Here is a 26429-nt window from a genome sequence, read left to right on the forward strand (position 1 = left end):
GCCACAGTATAACTGCGGTGGCTGGTCGGCAAGTGGATAAGCTGCAAAAAGAAAACATCTGATGCTGGTTAAAACACACTGTGTGCATGAGGCCTAAGGCATATTGTGTCCTATGTTGAAGCCAGTAATTTATGTTTTTGCTTTATTACAAAAATTTTAAAGTGGTTCTTTTGTAGCTGCTGACTTTTATTATAAGGACACTTGCTTGTTCAGGGATTCAGCGCCGTCCTCACCCGGGCTAGTTCTTCACTAGCCTAGACGATCCTAGTGGGAGCAGGTGCTTGTCAAAGCTAGGTAAACAACCCCCACCCAAACAAATTACATACAAAATGTGGTGGTGGTAGGGGGGACTTAAGGGGAAACTTCCCCTTTTGGGTAAAGTTCTGCTTTAAAAACAGAAGCAGTAAAAAGATGCACCACATGCATAACTGTAAAGTGAAATGTATCCCTACTTGTTTAATTTTCCCTTACTTTTTCCCACCTAACAAATACGAACCTGATGCCAGATTAAAATGATCGAAATGGTTAAAGCGGAGCTCCACCCACACGCTCCACTTGTCTGCCCCCCCCCCAAAAGGTGCCAAATGTGGCAGTGGAGGGGGAGAAGAGCAGGTACCTGGTTTTGACCAGTACCTTCTCGCACGTGCAGCTCAGTTCACCGCAATGATTCACTACCGATTTTCCTTAACCAAGATGGAGGAGCCAGCACCCTGAGAGCCGATTTCAATAATCGGCTCGGGTGAGGACACTGCTGGATGCCTGAACAGGTAAGTGCCCTAATGGTAGAAGTCGGCAGCTACAGTGTTTTGACTTTAATTAAAGGGTTTAACAACCCAACTCTGTTATGGTATCTCTGATCTCTGGTTCTAAAAAGTACACAATACCCATATTCTAGTGGTAATTCATACCTCCCAACATTTTGAAATGGAAATGAGGGACACCTACTAGCAAACGCATGTAGGCATAGGACACGCCCCATGTTACGCCCCCTGCCACACCCCCTTAAAGGAGAATTAACCAAAAAAAAAGGTTAATTAAATCCGCAAGTGCTTTTTTTTTTTTTTTATCACTACTTTATCACTTTTATATTGGCTTTTAAAATATACAAATGCAGCAATTTAGAATTTGCATGAAAGGTTTAGCACTGGGAAACACTTTTTGATAGATAAAAAGTGCATTTTATATACAACTCTATAGATCAGACCAAAATGAGGGACAAATGAGGGGCAAAGAGGGACAGGGACATTGCTCCAAATCAGGGACAGTTGGGAGCTATGTAATTGCAATGACCATTACTAAAAATAGCACTGTAATATTTTTATCCCGGGAATTGATCGGCTATTGTGGGATCAGGAAGAGTTTCCGTTTGCCACTTATGCTACCGAATTGGCTCAGTTGCTGGGGAGGTTTTGCTTTACCATCTTATGGGCTGAACTGTCGAGTCTGAAAGGTTAAACATGATGGACGTGTCTTTTTCTACAGCTTAGTCAACTAGCTGGCATTGGTTGTCTGTGTTGTCTTTTTATTATGGGATACTTGATTGGCAGTCAGTATTTCCAGTTGTCCTATTTCTACAGCTTTCCTTCATGGTTAGCTAGCCCTGTCATTCCATATATTAATTGAATTCTGGAAACAAAGCTACAGGCAGAAAAGGCAAAACCATGGAGGCAGTATTATCCCCACGTGTAAGAATATATATGTTTCTACATATTGAGTACTTGAAATAAAAAAATAAATAAAACCTTGTACAAAATACATTTTCATGAACAATGTTTTTAAGTATTTCAGTTGCTAAACTTTAGTATTAAACCCGAAAGCAAAAATTTATTATATTGCAGCTTCCCAATTCTTAGATGTGATGCCTTGTTTTAGGCTTTCTTTCTTCGATTTTTATCTGGTAATCCAGCCAGCAAGTCTGTTTTTCGCAGCACAAACTCTCCTGCAGAACCTGTATACCTTGATGTAACAAACCACTTAACACTGACAGAAGTGGTTTTGAAATGATCGGCTTTTATTCATGTAAAACTTTTATCCCAAAAGGGAAAAAAACTGTTTGCTGTAACTTATTACAAAGTATGAGCTGGTGTTTGGCTTCAATTTGTTAGTGTATCTAAATCTGCTAATACATTTAACTCTACCCTCTCCCCAGAGTTCCAATGCTGCTGTCTGCTGTGCCTCCTGTGTTCAATCCTCCAGAGTTGTCTCGCTAATGCAGGAGTTGTGTTACTGGCCAGATCACCAGGTGAAAGCAGAGGGAAAAAAGCTAAGAAAAGAAAACTGAAGCAGCCACCACATCTAATGATTGGTAAGCTGCAATATAATACATTGTTGGGGTTATCCCTCTCCTCGACTACTACAACTCCCTCCTCATTGGATTACCTTTACATAGGCCAGTGATGGTGAACTTTGGCGCCCCGGATGTTTTGGAACTACATTTCACATGATGCTCAACTACACTGCAGAGTGCTGGGGCATCATGGGAAATGTAGTTCCAAAACATCTGGGGTGCCAAGGTTCGCCATCACTGACATAGGCATCTCCCCTTCAGTCCATAATGAATGCTGCTGCCAGACTCATCCACCTTACCAACCGTTCATTGTCTAGTACCCCTCTCTGCCAATTCCTCCACTGGCTTCCAGTCACCCAACGAATAAAATTAAAAGTGCTAACAACTTACAAAGCCATCCACAACTCGGCCCCCAGCTACATCACTAACCTTGTCTCAAAATATCAACTAAACAGCTCTCTTTGGTCCTCCCAAGACCTCCTGCTCTCTAGCTCCCTTGTCACCTCCTCCCATGCTCGCCTCCAGGACTTCTCTCATTCTTTGGAACTCCCTACCCCAATCTGTCTGACTATCTCGTAATCTTTCCATCTTTAGGCGATCCCTGAAAACCCTTCTTTTTAACCACTTCCCTACCCGCTCATAGTAATATCTCCCATCCTGGGTGGACGTCATATGACGTCCTTGGCATCCCAGCCGTCTAGGGGGCGCGGCATCGCAGGGGACCCGGTGCGTGTGCCCCGCGATTGCCCGCAATCACAGCAGGACCATGGATCTGTGTCCTGTCAGAGGTGAGGAGACTGATGTTGTGTTCCCAGTACAAAGGAACACGGATCAGTCTCCTCCCCTTGTGAGTCCCCTCCCTCTACAGTTAGAATCACTCACTAGGGAACATATTTAACCCCTTCAGCGCCCCCTAGTGTTAACCCCTTCCCTGCCAGTCACATTTATACAGTAATCCGTGCAGTTTTATAGCATTAATCGCTGTATACATGTGAATGGTCCCAAAAATGTGTCGAAAGTGTCCGATATGTCCGTCGCAATGTCACGGTCACAATAAAAATCGAAGAACGCCGCATTACTAGTAAAAATTTTTGTAGACACTGTGGCCCAGATTCTCAAATGAGTTACGCCGGCGTATCTCCAGATACGCCGTCGTAACTCTGAGTGTGAGGCGTCGTATCTATGTGCCTGATTCTTAGAATCAGTTACGCATAAATTTGTCTTAGATCCGACCGGCGTAAGTCTCTTACGCCGTCGTATCTAAGTTGCATATTTACGCTGGCCGCTAGGTGGCGCTTCTGTCGATTTACGCGTTGAATATGGTAATGAGCTAGATACGCCGATTCTCAAATGTACGTGCGCCCGGCGCATTTTTTTACATTAGGCTTTTTTGGGCGTAAAGTTACCCCTACTCTATGAGGCGTACCAATGTTAGGTATGGACGTCGGAACAGCGTTGAATTTTTCACGTTTTACATCGTTTGCGTAAGTCGTCCGTGAATGGGGCTGTGCGTAAGTTACGTTCACGTCGAAAGCATTGAGTCTTTGCGGCGTAATTTGGAGAATGCGCACTGGGATATGTCGACGGACTGCGCATGCGCCGTTTGTTAAATGCGTCAATTACGTGGGGTCACGATTAATTTCCATAAAACACACCCACCACTTTCACATTTGAATTAGGCGGGCTTACGCCAGCCCAGTTACACTACGCGGGCATAACTTAAAGCGCAAGTTCTTTGAAAAATACGGGACCTGCCGCTCTAAGTTACGGCGGCGTAGTGTATCTGAGATGCGCTACGCCCGCCTAAAGATAGGCGAATCTACATGAATCTGGGCCTATAACTTTTGCGCAAACCAATCAATATACGCTTATTGCGATTTATTTATTTATATTTTTTTACCAAAAATATGTAGAAGAATACATATCGACCTTAACTGAGGAAAAAAAAAATTATAGATTTTTTGGGGGATATTTATTATAGAAAAAGTAAAAAATATTGATTTTTTTTCAAAATTGTTGCTCAATTTTTGTTTATGGCACAAAAAATAAAAACTGCAGAGGTGATCAAATACCACCAAAAGAAAGCTCTATTTGTGGGGGGAAAAAAGGACCTCAATTTTGTTTGGGAGCCACGTCGTACGACCACGCAATTGTCAGTTAAAGCAAATCGCAAAAAGTGCTCTGGTAAGGAAGGGGGTAAATTCTTCCGGGGCTGAAGTGGTTAAACAAGCCTATCCTGCTTCTAACTAATACACTGTTTTTTCTTTATCCATCAGCCCATCTCCTTTTGTATCACTTGATCCTCCCTCTTAGATTGTAAGCTCTAACGAGCAGGGCCCTCTGATTCCTCTTCTACCAAATTGTATTATAACTGTAATGTCTGCCTTCATTTTGTAAAGCGCTGCAAACTGGCACTATATAAATCCTTTCAGCTGGTTAAGATATTTAAAATATTTTTTTCTTTAACTGTATAACACACTGCTTTTGCAGTGTTATTTAGTACAGGGGTCAGCAAACTTTTCCACATTGTGTCATATTTACAAGAATGAGAAAACTGTCATGACAGTGAACATTGACGTAGTAGTCATAAGGGGCCAGATTCACAAACGAGATACGACGGCGTATCTACTGATACGCCGTCGTATCTCTGTTTCTAACTATGCGGCTGATTCATAGAATCAGTTACGCATAGCTAGCCCTAAGATCCGACAGGTGTAATTGAATTACACTGTTGGATCTTAAGGATGCAATTCTAGGCCGGCCGCTAGGTGGCGAGGCCATTGCGGCTGGCGTAGAATATGCAAATGAAGACTTACGGCAATCCCCGAACGTCCCGAACGGCCCGTCGATCTAAATCTACGTCATTTCCGTCGAGTTACGCCGCGTAAAACTAGGGCTGAGCCCTAGTTCTCTTAAGCCATGGTAAGTATGGCCGTCGTTCCCGTGTCGAAATTTAAACATCAACGTCGTTTGCGTAAGACGTCCGTGAATGGCGCTGGACGCCATTTACGTTAACGTCTAAGCAAATGACGTCGGTGCGACGTCAGCGCAATGCACGTCAGGTAATTTACCCGACGGAGCATGCGCAGTACGTCCGGCGCGGGAGCGCGCCTAATTTAAATGGGACTCAACTCATTCGATTGGGCCCGCCTTGCGCCAGACGGATTTAAGTTACACCGCTGCAAATTTCCAGGTAAGTGCTTTGTGGATCGGGCACTTAGGCAGAAAATTTGCGGCGGTGTAACTTAATCGGAAAAGTTAAGTTGCGCCCGCTGGCTGTGAATCTGGCCCAAGGTTTTCAATCTTTGCACTTAAGCCGGGTACACATGATTAGATTATCGGACAAATTTGCATCTGTTTTTTTTTGTATGTTGCTAGTCTGATATCGAAAGTGAAAAAGTTACTCACCAAACTAAAATTCTCGTAGAACAGAATTCAACTCCAGAAGTGTGATGTAATGTGTTGAATAGTTTTGTATGTATACTTTCGTTTCTGAGCATGCGTAGTCTTGCTCTTATGATTTTTTATTTTTTGGGCCGAAAAATGTACTAATTGAGCGGAAATCGGGAGGTTGTGTTCACATCCGACAATTTTTAGAGCCTGCACAGTTTTTGTCATCCAAAAATTTGTAATCGGCTGCCGAAAACCCATAAAATCGGCAGATCGTTCATTGGACGAAATATTACTTCCGATTTTCTGATCATGTGTACGGGCCTTTATAGTTGTTCTGATAAGGGAAAGATAAACTCATTGGTTATTTATATTAACTGGTACACACACAAAACATTTTTAAATCTAGGCTTCAGATCCACCCTAATTCCTGCACCTCCAGCCGTCAGTTTAGTCCCAATTCCTGCACCTTTATGCTGCATACACAATATACAATTTTTGTTCAATTTCTATTAGATTTACCTTCAACTATGTAGTGCAAGGGCCTGCCCAATTGCATACAATTTGAAGGGGGATAAATCTAAAGGAAATTTGTACAAGAAAATTGTATACAAATTGTATATTGTAGCCAGCTTTAGACAGCAGTTTAGTCCCAGTTTATGCACCTTCAGATGTCAGTTTAGCCCCAGTTCCTGCACCTTCAGACGTCAGTTTAGCCCCAGTTCCTGCACCTTCAGACGTCAGTTTAGCCCCAGTTCCTGCACCTTCAGACGTCAGTTTAGCCCCAGTTCCTGCACCTTCAGACGTCAGTTTAGCCCCAGTTCCTGCACCTTCAGACGTCAGTTTAGCCCCAGTTCCTGCACCTTCAGATGTCAGTTTAGCCCCAGTTCCTGCACCTTCAGACGTCAGTTTAGTCCCAGTTCCTGCACCTTTAGACATCAGTTTAGCCCCAGTTCCTGCACCTTCAGGCGTCAGTTTAGCCCCAGTTCCTGCACCTTCAGGCGTCAGTTTAGCCCCAGTTCCTGCACCTTTAGACGTCAGTTTAGCCCCAGTTCCTGCACCTTCAAACTCCAGATCAATCTAAAGCTGGTTACACATTGTACAATTTTTATACAATTTTCTTGTACAACTTTGCTTTAGAAATCTAAAGCAAAGTTGTACAAGAAAATTGTATAAAAATCCCTATAATATGAGATCAAACCTGAACAATTTCAAATTGTATGCAATCAGGCAGGCCCTTATGCACTGCATAGTTGAAGGTAAATCTAAAGGAAATTGAAACAAAAATGGTATAATGTGTTTCTAGCTTTAGTTTCTGTGCCTTCAGATCTCAAATAATCCCCAATTGATATACCTTTTAGACCTCAGATCAGTTCCAATCCCTGCACCTTCAGACCTTAGATCAGCCCTGATTCTTGTCCTTTCAAACCTCAGATCGGCCCCAATTCCTGCACATCCAAATTTCAGATCAGCCCCAACTCCAGCAACTTCAAACCTCAGATCAGGCCCAATACCTGCATTCTTAGACCTCAGATTAGCCCATCAGACCTCGGATCGGCCTCAAATCAGCCCCAACACCAGTACTGTCAAACCTTGGATCAGCCCCAATGCCTGCATCCTTGGACCTCACATCACCCCCAACTCATGTACCTTCAGACCTCAAATCGGCTCCAATTTCTCACAATTTGGGGTTTGTGGAAAGCAGAATCTTCTGCTTGGAAACCATTAGACACCGCTGCTACTTGATTTTGAACTTTGGCTCTTATGTGTTTAGGCCTGATGGTACTACAGTAAAACCTTGAATTGAGAGCGTTTTGCAAGACCAGCAACATTTTTACATACATTTTGACTTAATATACAAGCAATGTCTTGATATAATAGTAGCGTCATGTCACAACTGAGTATAAAATAGAGGAGGGGCACCTCTAAGTGTAGCAATATGGCTACATTTAATGAAGGTACAACATTTAGCAACTCACATGGTTGATGATTAAACAGGCACATCATAGTATGCAGGCATCCAGGGTAAAGCTGTCCACATAGATCATTCTCCTCACCGCCATTGATGTCGTCCCTTCCACGAGTGGTTCAAGCCTCGCTTTCAGATCGTTTTACTGCAGGGTAGTCTTCCTGGTCATGATTGCAGACTGATAGCGGTGAGAGCCGGCGGTGAGGATGACGGTCTCTGTAGATCGCTTTACCCCGGACGCCTGCATACTTTGATGTGCTTCTTTTAATCATCAACCATGTGAGTTGCTAATTGTTTTACCTTCATTAAATGTGACCATATTGATAAACTTAGAGGCACCTCTCTTCTCTTTTATACTCTGTAGCTCCTCCTGGATTTTGCTTCTAATCCCCTTGAGGATGCTTCCATTTGTGGATGGACATGTTATGGTTACACAACTTATCACATTGCTATAATCTTTTTATATGGACTATAAACTGAAGAACCCATGAATAAATGGTTGTGGAACGAATAATTTGAGTTTCCATTATTTCTTATGGGGAAATTTGCTTTGATATACAAGTGCTTTGGATTACAAGTATGCTTCCGGAACGAATTATGTACTAAGTTACAAAAAACCCTGGCACTTTTCGTTTAGGTCTCTAACTTCCTTTTTTATTATTTACTACAATTACAAATGTATACAAAGAAAAACGACAAGTAAAGAAATCAGTTGAGTAATAATACATTTTTCAATATTTACAGATTTTTGTATCAATATTGCGACTAGGCCACTACTAAGGGATTAATATCTTATGTATATGCACATCTATTATTAAAATATTTAATGAAGTATCGTGCTGTTGCAGTTACTTTTGCTCCAGGCTATTTAGATAGTGCTTCTGCACTGCACAATGTTCTCCCTCCTCCCTCCTCTCTTAACTGAGCAGGGGCAATAGAGTTTGGAGCATGAAGCTCCAGCTCTGTTCTTTGTGGTGTTGTCACAAACATGGCAGAAGAGAGAACTGATTGCTTCTCATTAACAAGGGAGTTTACACCCCTTTCTTAATTAGAAGAAGCGCCTGCTCAATTTGTATTTAGAAGAGACACACAGACCTTGCAGTTTGAGTTGTGTCAATAAGCCAGAGTGCACCAGGGGATGACCAGGCTTTTTTGTTTTACTTGGGCAGAACACAGCAGGGTGGTCTCAGAAGAGGTCCACTGTGCTCCTGTCAAATATAGACAGATGTTGCTTTTGCAACACGACTGGTTTTCCCAATGGGAAAACTGTCATGTTTTCTTTTGGTCGGGAAAACTGGCTGTGTGTAAAAAATTTGAACATGTTCTGTTTTTTCTCATCGCGAATCGCTGCGTTTTTTTCCCCTGCAGTTTTCCTATGGGGAAACACTGCTGTGGAGCATACACACTGCCGGTTTTCCCAACCAAAGCTCTCACCTCTCAGGCAGTTTTCCTGTCGGGAAAACCGGCCGTGTGTACACGGGGGGAAAAGTGACTAAGCCGGTTCTCAGTTTTCCCCTTGGGCTTCCCGGCAGTCTTTTGACCGCCGAGAAACCCGATCGTGTGTACAAGACATAAGTAGTTTCTGTCACATTTTCTGTAGCAGTGTAAAATATGTTTTTTGCTATTTTATGTGTGTTTTGTACATGGCAAAGTCACTTATATTGGTTTACCAAACACAACTTAATTTAAAAAGAATTGGATATCAAATTGCCAGCAACAGTAAGTTTTGACATAGATTCTACTTCATATAAATGTAAGACTTGTTTTCAGGAGGATTATAATTTAGTATTGGTGGCTGCCTATTTTTTATACATATACCATGTAATTATATTATACAGTACATACATATATTATGTAATTATATTACACAGTACATACGTAAACTAGACTAAGGTCTTCTTCATACAAGACATATTACTATGCATTGTGCATGATTTCTGACTAAGTAAAACTTAATGCACACTGGACGTTAAAATAACTTTATAAAAACGCCAGTAGCTTTGCAGTGAGTTTTTCAACTTTTTTCAAAAAATTTCAATCGTGTTTTTAGCGTTTATTAGCGTTTTTTAGCGTTTTTCTGCGTTGGCGTTTTTTGGTTGAATATATATATATAATTTTTTTTTTTTTTATTCAATGGATCAAAAACGTTAAACGCTGGTAAGTGACATTTTTGAGCGTTCATCAGCGTTTATTGACGTGTTGGAGCGTTTTTACAGCTGAAAAACGTCTCTCAGAAACCACTAGTTTTTATTTTTACTGCTCAAAAACGCCACTGCCCAAAACTGCTGATAACAGCCTATGTGTGCATGGACACATAGGATAACATGATGGAGAGTTGATTGACTGTAGAAAAAAACGTCTACTGCCAAAAACAGCTGCTGTAAAAACGTCCAGTGTGCATGAGGCGTTGACTTGAACTCAGAAAGTGAACACTTGCTGTAGTATGTAGAACTTCTAGAAATGTTAACTGTACCTAAGCAGTATCCTGAATGTACCTTTTGTCTCATATTCCTCATGTAATAGTAGATCGAGTCCTGGTATATAGATGTCAGCTGCAAACTCATTTGACTATAATTTTAACTGCTGATGTTTTAAATGTTTTTCTGCTTTAAAATAGAATTATTATTTTTATTTTATTTTTTATAAAGTGTTTCCTTGAGAAATGGTGCTTTTTGTCTAAATTGATCTTACCTTTTCCACAGGTTCAGCAATGATCGATCCAACTTTCTGTTCGTGGCACAACTTGAAAAGTTTCCACTAGAAATGTTTTTTTCCAATCAGTCAGTCAGGACCTGACTGGATAAATATGGGATGTGCCTCAGCCAAGCATGTATCTACAGTACAGAATGAAGAGGATACACAAAACGGCAAGAACTATCAAAATGGAGATGCCTTTTGTGGTAAGTTTCTCATTCACATCATGTCTTTTTTTTTTTTTTTTTTTTTTTTTTTTTTCTTTTCACTTCAGACTCCACCCCATAGAGTGTGCACCACATGCTCATGTTCCGCGCACCTGCCCATTGCATCTCTATGTTGGTTTTGCATCATGAGTGTCGCTTCTTCTTGTGTGAAAGTTTTTTTTATTTTCTTCGTGTTTTTTTTTTTTTTTTTTTTTTTTTTTTTTTTTTTTTTTTTTATATATATATAAATTTATATTGTTGTTATTTATTAAATGTCACTCCTCCTATTCCAGAGGCACATAAAGATTACATTTTTATTTTATCCCCCCCTTCTCCTATCCCCCCCATCCCCCCTATCTCACCTTCAACAATCTCCTATATCTCTAGTTCTTTCAAATTTTTCTTCTAGTGTATCTTTTAAGCATCTACCCTTAATTTTTCTGCATAACTCCACGATTTCTTGAAGGTCCTCCATTTATCCCATTTCGTGATTTGTAAGATGTTATTACCCTCCATGCCCTCTTTTATTTCTTCCATTCTGTACGTTTCTTCGACCGCATCTATCCACTCCCAAATTGAGGGGCACTCCACTTCTTGCCACCTCCTTGGAATAATTCTCTTAGCAGCATTGAGTAGGTGCGGTACAAGCGTTTTCCTATAACTTTTTATACCTTCCTCCCCCCCATGGAATAGGATGACCCATGGGTCCATCTTGATCTTTTTCCCCGTAATCTCTTCCACACAGGCCAAGATTTTTTCCCAATACCTCTTAATCTTGGTACATCCCCACCAAAGGTGTGCCATATTTCCTGGTGATCCACATTCCCTCCAACACTCTCCTGTCTGATCTTCTTTAAATTTTTTTAGCTTATCCGGGGTCATGTACCATCCGGATATGCATTTAAAACACATCTCCGCCGTTCGACTATCTACCGCGGAGGAGTGTGTCAAAGCCAACATTTTATCTATTGTGCCCTTATCCCGTTGTGTTCCCAATTCCCTTTCCCATTTTTTAATGAATGGAGGTATTTTCTGCTCATCCATCTTCAATAGAATTCTATATAGCTTTGAAGTAGTTCCTTTTGCTTTTTCCATGAAGCATATTTTTTCTAGGTCTGTTAACTGATCTCCCGCTCTCAGTGGGCCTGGTAGATCCTGGATAAAATGTTTAAGCTGCTGGTACCTCCATTCATTAATTTCCATTAAATTCTTTTTAGCTTTTAGCTCGGGTAGTGTTATTATGTGACCCTCTCTTATTATGTCCCTTAGTTGTGCCGTGTCCTGTTTAATCCAATTCCCCCCAACTTGTATTTTACCTGGTGCGAAATAATCATTATTTTTCAGTGCTATAAAAGGTGAATTATATTCCTTCTCAATTTTTTTGTAGACATTATCCCATATTTTAAGTGCATTTTTTGTTATTTCATGTGCGTTTTTATCTAGTGTTCTAAATTGAGGAGGATTCCATATTATCTTGTCCAACCTCGTCTGTGCTAACTCATTTTCTAAACTAACCCACCTTTTTTCTTTGTTGGCTCTGGCCCACTCCACCACCCTTGTCATTACCACTGCGTCATAATATCCTTTGACGTCTGGTACCGCTAAGCCCCCCTTTTTTTTTTGGTTGTTTTAGGGTCTGGAGTGATATCCTATGTTTCTTATTTCTCCATATGTAATTCATAATTATTTTTTTTAGAGCAGAGAATAGTGTTCTCGGGAGGGCTATGGGGATCATCTGAAATTTATATATTATTTTAGGTAAGATAACCATTTTGCAATAATTGATTCGTCCTATCCATGATATTGCTCTATTTTCCACTCTTTTTGTTTCTGTCTTAATTTCATTTAATAGGGGAATGAAATTTATCTTATACATTTTTTTTATAGAATTTGCTAACAATATCCCTAGGTATTTGAGTTCTTTAACCCAGGCGAACTGGTACTTCACTTTCAAGAATTGCTCTTCCGATTTACTTATATTTATACTCATAATCTCCGTTTTAGTGAGATTTATTTTGAAGTTCGAGATTTCTCCATAATCTCTACATAGATTTAATAGATTTGAAATTGATGTTTTGGGTTTGTCCAAATAGAAGAGGATGTCGTCCGCAAAAGCAGAAAGTTTGTATTCCTCCTCTCCCATTTTAACCCCTTTTATTTCTTTGCAGTTGCGTATCCTGGCCAGTAGCGGCTCTAAAGAGAGCACAAACAGGAGTGGCGACAGAGGGCATCCCTGCCTTGTACCATTTTTCATTGAGAAAGTTTGAGATAGATTGCCATTTATCTTTATTCTGGCGGTGGGAGATAGATAGAGTGCTGCAATCCAGTCTATCATTCTCTGTCCAAACCCCATGCCTCTCAGAGTCAGCCGCATAAGTCCCCAGTCTACTCTGTCAAACGCTTTTTCTGCGTCAATTGACAGCAGTACACCTGGGGACCCTACTGCCTTCATTCTCTGGAGCAACAAAAGTGTTTTTACTCCATTGTCTCTACCCTCTCTACCCTGGACAAAGCCCGTTTGGTCCGGGTGCACCAATTTTGTCATTTCCTGTCTAATTCTTCCGGCCAATACCTTTGCGTACAATTTTATATCGGTGTTCAGCAGAGATATCGGCCGGTATCCTGAACAGCTTCCTATGTCTTTACCTTCCTTTGGAATAACGGTGATGGTTGCCTCTGATGCTTCTTTACTTAATTTATACTCTCTTCCCAGGCCATTAAAATACTGGCATAGTTTTGGGAGAAGGATCTCCTTGTATTTTTTATAATACATCACTGTGAAGCCGTCCGGGCCCGGACTTTTTCCATTTTCTGAGCTTGTTAATGCTAGTTTAATTTCATTTTCTGTGATAGGCCTGTCCATCCCTTCTGCCTCCGTTTGATCTATTTTTGATATTCCTGCTTCTTCTAAAAATGTTGTAATCTTGTTTTCTTTCTCCCCTTTTTGCCAGGTCTTTTGTTCTACTGAATATAATTTTTCATAGTATAATCTGAATGTTTCTGCAATATCTTTTGTTGTATGTACGACCTTACCTTTTTCGTTTTTAATTTTGTCTATGTAATTCTTAGATTTCTTTTTTTGTACCATCCGGGCCAGGTGTTTGCTTGTTTTATTTCCCCACCTGTATCTTTCCCTTGCTATTGAGTTAAATTCCCTTTTTGTATCCTGATCTAAGAGTTCTTTAAGCTCATTTCGCTTGTTTACTAAGTTTAGATATAAATCTTGTTGCTTTCCCATTTTCTTATGTTTTTGTTCAAGGTTAAAGATCTCCCCTATAAGTTTTTCCCTTACACTGCTCTCTTCTTTCTTCTTCCTTGCTCCTTCGGAGATCAGGACCCCTCTTATCACCGCCTTATGGGCGTCCCATAGTGTTGCTTTAGAGATTCCATCTATCTCATTTGTTTTAAAGTACTCTTCCAATTCTTTTTTAACCCTCAGAAAGCTTTTCTCTTTGATTATTAGCTCCTCATTAAGTCTCCAGTTTTGGTAGGTCTTTTGATTCCCTAAGATATTTATGGATATACTAATGGGGGCATGGTCCGAAATCGTAATGGTTTCTATTTTTGTCTCGACCACCATTTCCAGCATTCTATGGTCCACCAGTATGTGGTCGATCCGAGAATAACTGCCGTGGACCGGGGAAAAAAAAGTGTAATCTCGTTGACCTGGGTTAAAGATCCTCCATGTATCCACTAATTGATTTCTGTACATACTTTCCTTAACCTTTTTTAATAGTATGTCTTGGGTATCTGATGTCTGGTGGGTTTTGTCTACTCTCGGGTCCATACAAAAGTTTAAGTCACCTCCCAATAATAACTTTCCCCTCCTAAAATCTTTTAATTTCCCTAATACTCCCAACAGGTATTTCATCAGGGAGGTATTCGGCGCATATATATTTACAAGAGTGTATTCCTCCTCCTCCAGTTTTCCCCTTAAAAAGAGGAATCTCCCTTCCGGGTCTGTCATTCTATCTGTTAGATCAAACCGTGTCCCCTTCGCTATTCCAATTGCTATCCCTCTAGCTCTTTTTGAGATGGTGTCTCCATAGTACCATCTGGGAAAGTCAGGGGAGTATATCTTTATGTTTGACCCCAATGTAAGGTGGGTTTCTTGTAAGAAGGCAATGTCTGTCCTATACCTTTTCAACTCCTTTAATATCTTATGTCTCTTAATAGGACTATTAAGGCCTTTGACGTTATAGGACAGACATTTAATCACTGGCATCCTTGTTTTCCTTTCTTCGAATTATGCTCTCTTCTGATTGTTTTGGTGAGATAGGGTTTCTTCCCCCCCTCGATCCCATCCCCCCTCTCCCTCCCGGCCCCCCGCCCCCTCCCCCACCCTCCCATCCCCCCCCCCCCCCCCCCACCCTCCCATCCCCTCCCCCCCCCCCATCCCCCCCCCCGCCCTCCCATCTCCTCCCTCCCTCCCTCCCATCTCCTCCCCCCTCCCTCCCATCCCCTCCCCCTCCGACCCATCCCTCCCTCCTTCCCATCTCCTCCCCCCTCCCTCCCTCCCCCCCCTATTTGGCCTATTAAAGGCCTCTGAACCATCTTCTAAGCCCTGGTCCAGATCGCTCTGGGTGGGGGTCTGAGATTGCCTCCCCTTCTCCCGGTTTTCCAGCCGGAGAGGGGGGGGGGGGGGGCGGGGACAAGGCCCCAGCCCAAGGTCCGCTGAAAGCCCAAGTCAGGGATAAAAAAGAGCATGTGAAGTAATGGCAACAAAAAAAGAAAGAAAAAGCAAAGAAAAGAGAGAAGGGGTAACTAGGGAGAACAAGGTAGAGTGGAGAGGGCGGGAGTTTCCATTCTCCCCCCTCTCCCTCTCATCCCCGTCCCCCCCTACCCCCAACCCGGTAGGTCAGGAACCTGGATGTCTAATTTCCTACAAAATTCCCTTAAGTCCTCGGGAAATCTTAGTGTCGCAGATCTCCCTTCCTTTACTCCGATTAGGCAAGCAGGGAACCCCCAGTTATATTTAATGTTCGAGTCTATCATCTGCTTTAGGAGTGGTTTTAACAACCATCTCCTTGCCAGGGTTTCTGGGGCCACATCCGTGAATATCTGCAGCTCCGTCCCTTCAAACACTATCGGGGGTTGTCCCCTCAGTTTCTTCCAAATTGCTTCTTTATCTTCATAAAATCTGAACCTTATTATGACATCTCTTGTTCGCTCGGGAGTCGCTCTTTTCGGGTTCCCCACTCTATGGACCCTTTCGATTCCAATTGGGTTGTCTATTGTTCTTTCCAGTATTGGGTTGAATATCTTCTGCGCTATTGGTCTGAGGTCCTCGTCCCTCTTTTCTGGTATAAATCTTATCCTTAAGTTTTGTCTCCGACTTCTATTTTCCTGGTCCTCCAATTTGTAGAGAATATGCCTCTGTTGTAATTGAGTCTGATCCATCTGGGCTTTTAATGCATTTGATTCCTGTTCCTGTTTCTCTATTTGTTCTTCTGCTGTTTCGATTCTAGAGAGCATATGGACAAAATCTGTCCGTAGATTCTGTATTTCTCCTTTTATCACGTTTTCCAGCCTTAACAACATCTCTGCCATTTCTCCCTTTGAGGGGGACTGAGTGTCTGCACTTCGTTCATCCATCCTGCTACTCTCCAGTCTGCTTCCTGTAGGACCCTCCTCTCTTGATTCTATAGATGTTTCTCTGGAGTTATCACTCTGGGGTTTCTTATTTTCAGCTTTTCTAACTTTGTTCGCTTGTTGTTGCTTTGTTACCCCCTGGGCCTCAGAGACTCGCGGACTTTCCCCTCTTGTCACAAAAGGTCTTATTGAGCTTGTTGCTGTTGTGTTACTTGGGGTAGTTGGGGGTCCCCCCCTTGTTGATCTACTTGTCTTTCTGCTCATCTTAGTCTCCCTCCTTCTAATTCTCTTCCCCAGCTTAGCTTCCTATTCCCAACGGGTTAGTAAAGAAACCAATGCCTGGTACTCTACCCAGTATGACCGGGTCTTATCCCCCTTCAAAAAAAATTTTTCCTTGGTTTTCTTTCTCATTCGCTCCCCCTGAAAAAAAAATTGCTTGATGTATCTTAATCCCTGCTCAGAGGTTTTATTTGACCTATATCTGAGGTCCCCAGCACAAAATAAAGCAAACACCAAAAAAAAAAAAAAAAAAAAAAAAAAAAAAAAAGGGGGGAAAGAGGGCCGGAAGGAATGGACACCAAAAAGAGAGAAAGTAATACAAAGATGAAAAAGGGGGAGAGTAAAGGCCAGAGCAAAGATGCTCGTTTAACCCAAACAATATTCGCGGTTCTCAGTAAACGTCAGGTCACAAACCAGAGTCAACGACAGGGTTCCATGAACCGGTAGAGTCGAAAGTATGGGTCAGAACCCAGGCATAAACCCAGTGTCAGGTGACGGACAGAAGGGACTGACACCTATTTAGTGATGGTCCTGAGTCTTGTGGTGCTTTAAATAGACCATTGGGCACCAATAAGGCTATTCAAATGTGCTTGCTCGCTAACGCGCTACGGCTCACTTATATATGTTTTATATGTGCACAAGCACGTGTAGATGCACGTACAGTCCTACACCGTTCTGTGGACTATTCTGACTGCATGCACATTTCTTTGAACATAGAGATGAATTGGATTTCCTTGATACCTTTCTACATTGCTGTCACAACATCATGGAGAGTAGGGCTATCTATGGACTTTAAGTGATCACCAATTGGTGTAACTGGTTTAAGGGGGATTACCGTTTTTTATCAATGTTTTATATTTTTCCCCCTGTTAGATTCTCTGACCACTTTTCCATAGATCTTCACCGCTCAATGACACACATTATTGGATTGAATTTAAGCTAGTATACAGGTAGAGGCATTGGTAGTGCAAAAAGGGATTCTCAGCGTTTGATGGTTCCTGACCCTTGAGTTACACCTTATAGTTTACACTCCCAATAGCTTAGGAAGTCACAAGACAGGGCAGGGTAGAATTAGACATTTGGCACAACTTTAACAGCAATGTCAGTTCGTATAAGATTCTCAATCCTCATCCCTTAGGGATTTCCTTTACCGCACCTCCTCCTCCTCCGAAAGCCTTTGAGGTATATGCATAAAACAGATAAAAAACCGACCTTATCCTCTGCGATGGTGATATGGGTATGGGTGGGTGTATACGACCTGTTTCACGCTCCCTGCATGGTTTGAGCCTCCTGCTGTACGTTCCGTTTGCCTCCTCCTCTCCCGTCTGTGTCTGGTTCTTTACCTGCTGTGAGCCCCGATGCGGCTACACAGCCCAGCGTGAGGCGGGTCAGGTTGGTCCGTCCCGTGCTGTGGCCCGTCCCGTGCTGTGGTCCGTCCCCGTGCTACGCTGCGGTAGTTTTCAATGAGCAGACTTCCATGGGACAGCGTGCGGCGTGCGAATGGGAACTGCCAGCTCTTGTCTTCCTTTGGCGCGGTCCATCCTCGTCCCCCAGCTACCTCCCAGCTCTTCACCCCCCCCACCTACGAGCGCGCCTCTTCCTCACGTGCACGTGCACGTGCACGCCATCGTGACATGAAACAATGATTCACATCATGTCTTAAAGGGGATTTCAATTCAAGTCAACAGTAATGTTTATTTGCTTTTCCACGTCTGCTTTTACTAGTGGGTTTGTAGGAACAGCAAGTTATGGCAAACAAACCCATGTTTAGCTATTGTTAACCACAGACTTTATCTAGTTTCTGGAATTTCCAAGATTATTACAACATGCAGATCTGGATCCACCAAGGGGGCATTCTTTTTAGGTGTATACGCTGCCTCAAATTTCACCTCTCAAATCAAAGGGCAGTGTCCTTGCTCCCTGTATATTATACTACTAGATTTTAAAAAGCATAATATTACATAAAGTAGACTGGCAATGCTGCGAGAATTTATTTAATTTTTTTCTCCTTGAGATCTACATAGTGACATTGCTCGGCCTTGTAAACCAGAACACGTATCCATGATATCTGTCCGCTGCTCCGATTCTCCGACAAGTGACTATTGCTCTTTTAAATGCACACAAGTTCTAGCCCTAAATATACTCCCTTTCTCGTTTATCCTTCTTATTCATTCTTCCCCATGTCCTAATTTTGCATAAATATAAATATTTATATATATATTTATATATATATATATATATATATATATATATATATATATCTATATATATATATATAATTGTATTTATTTGTTTATAATAGCTTATATATGAATGCAGTGTGTGTATATATAAATATATTTTCTGCTTATAAGTATAGTTTGGAGCTTTCATTTGGGGTTATTCTTGATGGCAGAATTAAATTGCTTTGACTGGCTGGAGAGACTATACAGATTGTGGCATTCTAGTTTCACCTGATATATTGCTGTAGTTGGCACCTTCTTGTCTTGTCCATCCAGATCCAAAGTAGTCAAAAAGTTGAGTGACTCATAAAGGCACGTTTGTTAACCACTTAAGACCTGGACCATTACGCAGGTAAAGGACCTGGCCAGTTTTTGTGATTCGGCACTGCGTCGCTTTAACTGACAATTGCGCGGTCGTGCAAAGTGGCTTCCAAAAATGTGCGTCCTTTTTTTCCCCACAAATAGAGCTTTCTTTTGGTGGTATTTGATCACCTCTGCGGTTTTTATTTTAAGCGCTATAAACAAAAATAGAGCGACAATTTTGAAAAAAAAACAATATTTTTTACTTTTTGCTATAATAAATATCCCCAAAAAATATATAAAAAAAATATATTTTTTCCTCAGTTTAGGCCGATACGTATTCTTCTACATATTTTTGGTAAAAAAATCACAATAAGCGTTTATTGATTGGTTTGCGCAAAAGTTATAGCGTTTACAAAATCGGCGATAGTTTTATGGCATTTTTATAAAAAATAAATTTTTACTAGTAATGGCGGCGATCAGCGATTTTTTTCGTGACTGCGACATTATCCCGGACACATCGGACACTTTTGACACATTTTTGGGACCATTGTAATTTTCACAGCGAAAAGTGCTATAAAAACTGATTGCTGTGAAAATTACAATGGCAGTGAAGTGGTTAACCACTAGGTGGCGCTAAGGGGTTATGTGTGCCCTAAGGGAGTGATTCTTACTGTAGGGGGTGTGGCTGTAGGTGTGACGTCACTGATCGTCATTTCCTATATCAGGGAACAGACGATCAGTGTCACTGCCACAGTGAAGAACGGGGAAGGTGTGTTTACACACACCTCTCCCCGTTCTTCAGCTCCTGTGACCGATCGCGGGACACCGACGGCAATCGGGTCTCGCGGGTGCGGTCACGGAGCTTCAGACCTGGTCACGTGCGCGTGCCCGCGACCCACGGCTGGGCTCTTAAAGGCGATGTGCCTGTGCCCAGCCGTGCCATTCTGCCGACGTATATAGTCGGTAGGGGGTCCTTAAGTGGTTAAGCAATCTAATAGATACCATTATAGATTTATAAAAGAAACACCCCACTAGGAATTTGTGTTTTGCAATTATCCCATGGTTTCTATGTAGAAAGTAGGATATTCTATTGTTTAAAGCGGAGGTTCACCCTAAAAACATGTATATACCATTACATTCAGCATACTTCCGACATGTAGAGTATGCTGTTTTTTTCCGCTGTACATACCGAATTATTGTTCTTTTCCACCCAGCTTCTGGGTTCTCACTCCCGTGGGAGTAGGCGTTCCTATGCAGCGGCGCAATGTCACCTGGGACTTAGCCCACATGATTGACATGCTTGATAAAAACTTCCCCCCCGGCGGATAAGGCGCATCACGAGTTTCCGAAAATAGCCGAACTGGGAGTCAGCTCTATACGGCGCTATACGGCGCCTGCGCAAAGACTAGGAGCCGTGTAGAGCTAACTGCGCATAGGCCGTATAGAGCCGACTCCCAGTTCGGCTATTTTCGGAAACTCGTGACGCGCCTTATCCGCCAGGGGGAAGTTTTTATAAAGCACGTCAATCATGTGGGCTAAGTCCCAGGTGACATTGCGCCGCTGCATAGGAACGCCCGGAAGCTGGGTGGAAAAGAACAATAATTCAGTATGTACAGCGAAAAACAAAAAACAAACGGCATACTGTACATGTCGGAAGTACGCTGAATGTAATGGTATATACATGTTTTTAGGATGAACCTCCGCTTTAACTATGGTTTGGGTTATCTTGGGAAGGGCATATAGTAAACTTTCTATCTGTGTTTGGTGTGTCTATCTCTTCCCAGCTTATTGCTGCTTTGTTTTCTGGATACATTTTATTTTCTTAAATAATTTTAAATGAACAAATTGGTTAATAAAATGATATGCTTTTAAGCTAGACTGTCATCTGAATTCTCATAGACTGAGTCATCTTTGTTGTCAGCTGCTTACTTGACATATTAGTCTGCTTGTCTTGGTGCATAATACAAAACAAAGTATACAAACATGCACATAAATGGGATTAATAAAAAAACAGATAAAACAAAATTGTACTCACAATGGAAGTGAGGAGAGAATACTCGTAAATTTGTAGGAACTTCCTTCTTTGTATCTCTTACTTGGATCACATGAAGATGTACTCATTCTAGTTCACTGTCTGTCTTAACCAGGTCTTTAATCACTGACTCTACTTTCCAGCTGTAAGAGGTAATTTGCAAATACTCTCCCATTTTTTTTACTTTTCAGTGACTGTCACTGATCTGTACAATCCCTCTTAATCCATACTCGTTTCTCTGAATTGGTAGCATTTGCTTGTAGTTAAACTATATGCTAATCTGTAAAACTATACCTATCAAAAGAAATATGGGGCACTACTGATAGTCTCCTTCTGAAAATATTAGTTGTCTAGCTGTAGATCTCCACTCTAAACTCCACTTCTTTTTTTTTTTTTTCTAACCCCTGCTTTTTTGATGCTGTGTTTTACACATTTCAGATACTTATCCACCCAGTGGATTCAACGTTGTCCAGCTCTTGTCTTCTACCGCAGCCCTTCCCGCATCTCTAACTTGCGTAATGTCCTTGAGTGGCTTCCAGCTCTTCTGAGTTTAGCTGGCAGGCCTCCCAATGTTGTCCCGCTAGGCCCGACCCCTCCTCCTTTGTCAATGAAGACTATTGCCTCCTGGGACCTGGGATATGTGACATGCATATTATTATTATTATTATTATTATTATTATTATTATTATATGTATTTGTACAGCGCTGTCAATTTACACAGCACTTTTACATACGGATATTGTACATTCACATCAGTCCCTGCCCTCATGTAGCTTACAATCCAAGGTCTCTAACTCACAATCATACATGTGTAGCGCCTGGCTACTTTTATAGCAGGTGCTGTTGTAAATTTAAAAGGGGGTCAGAGAGTTAATTGACTGACCATGTTTATTTGGCTAAATTTAAGGCCTCTGTTCCAGCCCTGGCTGTACTGTGCGCCTATGCTGCTGTCTGGAGACTTCAGTCACCCCCAGACGGTAGGTGGCAGCAATAGAATGAGGGTCGTGTGGATACTTCTCCTCAGCAGCCAATCAGGAGGGTTGATCACCTTGCTGTGCATGCTGGGGAGGGGTATTTAAGGGGCAGACGCCATTGGTTGTGGTCGTTGCCGCCCTGCGCCTTCCACCTGGGCAGTCGTCCCACCACCCACGTGTGTGGCCCTCCTGGCCGGGGTGTGTTTGCTATGTTCCTGGCTTCGGGACCACGTTGGTCCGGAGCATTGATCTACCTCGTAGGCTCAGTAGGCAGACTGAGTCTACAAATTTACAAGTGGTCCTGTGCTGTCCGTCCAAAGTGGAGAACCTGTCTGGGGGACACCCAGCATGAGACTGGTGACGCAGGAGAGGCCTATCTGCTCATCGAAAGACACTTCGTACCTGAGAGGCTGGACGGTGGTCGTCTATCAGTACCTGATGCAACTAAAGCTGTTTGAAGGAGATCCGGTTGGTGCTGAATCCTGCTGAGAAGGATTTTGGACCGAGATTGTCTCCACCTTTAGGAGGGTCTGTGGCAGAGACTTTAACCTGAAGTTTCCGAGTGACACTCTGGCTGCTAGGCTGGTGAGAGAGGCCTATCCGGGTGCACTATACCCACTCTGGCTAGAGTGGTGAAGAAGTTTACCATTGGAAGCAGGGCTGTTTCCGCACCAATTAACCCTGAATCCGCTATTTCCATTTCTTCTATCCCTTCACCTACTTCTGATTCTATCATTCTTACCCGGCTGGGTAATAAAAGCACAGAAAAGACATTGACTTTATTACAGCTCTCATCCAGTAACCTAGACGGCGAGAAGACAGAGGTATCGTGCCACCCAAATCAAACCAGCAGCTTCTTCGGGGGGTAGTGCTACACGTGGGGGCTCGTCCGGGATTGGCTGTTACCTCTGGCAACTGAACTGAGTGATTTATTCCGCCATTGAGAGTCTGAAAAATTGTTGTGGTGTTAGACTGTGCAAGGTGAAGAAGGGGTTAAAGCCACGTGTTGAAAAGAACTGAACTAAAAGTGTGAGGAGTTACCCAGCCCTGCATGAGACGTAGGTGATTTTGGCACCAAAGGGAGAGAGTGATTTCCCACCCACGAGAGAGGATCGTGCAACCATGTCTGCGTTCCCAACGCCATCTGAAAGGCTGAGGCCTCCCTTGTTCTTCCCGGGAGTTAATCCAATGCCTGTCCTTATTGGAGCTTCCCTGACAGACACCAAAATCCATATGAAGTCCCGGGGGATGTTCGTGCTGTATACAAGTGGCAGCATAGAGGCACTTGGTGTGTCTTGCCCCAGATGTACCGAGCTGGTAATCAAAATTCAGCCCTTTATCCGATGCACAAGATGAAGGGAATTTATTTTTGATGCGGAGCAGCCTACAGAGTCGCCCCGCGCTTATCGGGTCGACTGGATCACAGGGATTGTCACTGAGGAAGAGATCACTCCCTGGCCTGCTACTGCTGTATCTTTGGTTGCCGGGCCGATAATGTCTCCCACCGTGAGTGACTGTGATGCTAATGAAAGATGTGCCTGCTGCGAAAGTGGATGCTGCCACGGAGACCGCATGCATGGCAATTGTGCCCATGTGTCTCGCCCTCAAAAAGGTGGGATATGTAAAGGCCTCCCACGGCTGTGGTCGAGGTTTTTTCCCTGCGCATACCCGGACCAGACTCCAGGGAGGATGTTGCCTCTGTCGAGGCCAGGAAGACATCTGGTGAGCAGGGCAGGGACATTAACCACTAGCCGACCGCGCACCGTCATTATACGGCGGCAGGTCGGCTCTCTTGGGCGAGAGGCCGTAGCTATACGTCTGCTCTTCGAGCGGCCACTAGGGGCGCGTGCGCGCCGCCGGAGGCCCGCGCGCGCCCCCCGCTCGCCCCGCGCTCGCCCCCGACTCCCGTGCGTGTGCCCGGCGGGCGCGATCGCCACTGGGCACACGCGATCGCTCGTTACAGAGCGGGGAACGGGAGCTGTGTGTGTAAACACACAGCTCTCGGTCCTGTCAGCAGGGGAAATGCTGATCTTCTGTTCATACAATGTATGAACAGAGGATCAGTGTTTCCCCTAGTGAGGCCACAGTAAGATAACACACAGGGACATGCTTAACCCCTTCCCCGCCCCCTAGTGTTAACCCCTTCACTGCCAGTGGCATTTTTATAGTAATCCAATGCATTTTTATAGCACTGATCGCTATAAAAATGCCAATGGTCCCAAAAATGTGTCAAAAGTGTCCGAAGTGTCCGCAATAATGTCGCAGTACCGAAAAAAAATCGCTGATCGCCGCCATTACTAGTAAAAAAAATATATTAAAAAAAATGCCATAAAAATACCCCTTATTTTGTAAACGCTATAACTTTTGCGCAAACCAATCAATAAACGCTTATTGCGAAAAATATGTAGAAGAATACGTATCGGCCTAAACTAAGGAAAAAAATGTTTTTTTATATATTTTTGGGGGATATTTATTATAGCAAAAAGTAAAAAATATTCATTTTTTTCAAAATTGTCGCTCTATTTTTGTTTATAGCGCAAAAAATAAAAACCGCAGAGGTGATCAAATACCAGCAAAAGAAAGCTCTATTTGTGGGAAAAAAAGGACGCCAATTTTGTTTGGGAGCCACGTCGCACGACCGTGCAATTGTCAGTTAAAGCGTCGCAGTCCCGAATCGCAAAAAGTGCTCTGGTCTTTGACCAGCAATATGGTCCGGGGGTTAAGTGGTTAAGTCAAAGATTGTTCGTACTTGTTTGCCCGCGGAGGAGTATGCCAGCTCTAAAATTGATTCTTCTTCTGATGCTGATGATGACCATTGGTTTGAGCTGGAGCTGCCTAAGTTGAAGTGGAGCAAAGAGTCCCATGCTGCAACCACCCGTGATTCCAGAGCATGCTCCCCGATGGTCTCAGGTACCTGATACCTGTGTCATGCCGGGACTGGGACACTCCCGCACGTTACCAAAGCTTGCACGCTTGCAAAGGATTCTTATGGAAAAGGTAGCCCTTGACTATGGGTAGGAGTTTCCATATGTGCCCAACCATCTCATGCAAGAGATCGAAAAGATGCAAGAAGAATGGTGCAAAGACGCCATCTGGGACTAATTAAATGTGCCGAAGCCCGCTCGCAATACTGACTATTCCTTTATTCCTGTTTACCACCGGTTTGAAGGTTGTTTGGAGGAATGGAGCTATGGCCGGCACATATACCACGATCGGGTGGTCATCAAAAGCCCCGGAAAGATTAACCGGGTCTGTTCAGTCACCACGCTTGCTGATCAGGGGAACATTGTCACTTTGCCCGGTCCCAGATTTTACCTGTGAGCCCAAAACAGAAGGATTCGCTTACAGTTTTCTTTTTGCTTAAAGAAGTCTCCGAACAGGAACTATTTTTTTTTCTTTCTTCCTTTCCCGCCCCACATTTGCTGTGATGTGTTTTGACTTTGGGGGGAAATACAAATGTTTAGTTAGCTAGACTAGGGTTCCTGAGGACCTCACGGCTGAAACAAGAGAAGAGGGGAGTCCTTTTCCTTTTCAAAAGTGTCCTATATTTATTTAACAGCGTTGGTGCACATATTTTCCTTTTTTTGACCAGGGGCATCGCCGCTAGGTGGCAGTGTTCTGCAACTTTTTTTTGCTTTTTGCTGAAAGAGACTGTGGGCCAGATTCAGAAAGAATCGCCTATCTTTAGGCGGGCGTAGCGTATCTCGGATATACTACGCCGCCGTAACTTAGAGCGTCAGGCCCCGTATTCAGAAAGAACTTGCACTCTAAGTTACGGCGGCATAGTGTAAATGGGCCGGCGTAAGCCCGCCTAATTCAAACTAGGCTGGTAGTGGGCGTGTTGTATGTTAATGAATCGTGACCCCACGTAAATGATGTGCTTAACAAACGGCGCATGCGCACGCATGCTCAGTATCACGTCGAATTTCCTCCGTAAATTACGCCGGCTCAATGTTTAGTCGACGTGAACGTAACCTACACCCATCCCCATTCACGGACGACTTACGCAAACGACGTAATATACGACGCTGTTCCGACGTTTCCGACGTCCATACTTAACATGACTTACCCAAGCTTTATGAGGGGTAAAGTTACGCCGGACCGACGCCTTGCGTAATCGGCGTATCTAGGTCATTTGCATATTCGACGCGGAAATCAACGGAAGCGCCACCTAGCGGCCAGCATAAATATGCACCCCAAGATACGACGGTGTAGGAGACTTGCGCCGCTCGTATCTTGGCAACCGTGAGGCGTATCTGATTCTTCGAATCAGGCACCAAGGTACGACGCCTCACACTCAGACTTACGACGGCGTATCTGGAGATACGCCGTCGTAAGTTGTTTCTAAATCTGGCCCTGTGTTTTTTTTTATTTGTCTCTAGGACTCCCACAACAGCCCAGCACTTAGGTACTTAAATTCTTCTTAGTGGGGAAGGAGGCTTTGCCTTTATTGGCAGAAGGTGCAGCTTCATTCTTCCTTA

At 43.1% G+C, this 26429-nt stretch overlaps 1 protein-coding gene across 3 annotated transcripts in view; it reads left to right on the top strand.

Moving 5' to 3' along the window:
* Positions 1-26429, top strand: part of C7H1orf21 (chromosome 7 C1orf21 homolog) — a 178465-nt gene that overhangs the window by 117313 nt on the left and 34723 nt on the right. For 2 of the 3 annotated variants that reach the window (XM_040359802.1, XM_040359799.1), the window contains exons 3-4: positions 2150-2305; positions 10349-10546. In XM_040359802.1, the coding sequence (XP_040215736.1) occupies positions 10453-10546 (94 nt within the window). In that variant the 5' untranslated portion in view covers positions 2150-2305; positions 10349-10452. The remainder of the gene's footprint in view (positions 1-2149; positions 2306-10348; positions 10547-26429) is intronic. The other variant, XM_040359801.1, reaches the window with a different exon arrangement.

The sequence above is a fragment of the Rana temporaria genome, chromosome 7 (assembly GCF_905171775.1).
Source record: "Rana temporaria chromosome 7, aRanTem1.1, whole genome shotgun sequence".
Taxonomy (NCBI): Eukaryota; Metazoa; Chordata; class Amphibia; order Anura; family Ranidae; genus Rana; species Rana temporaria.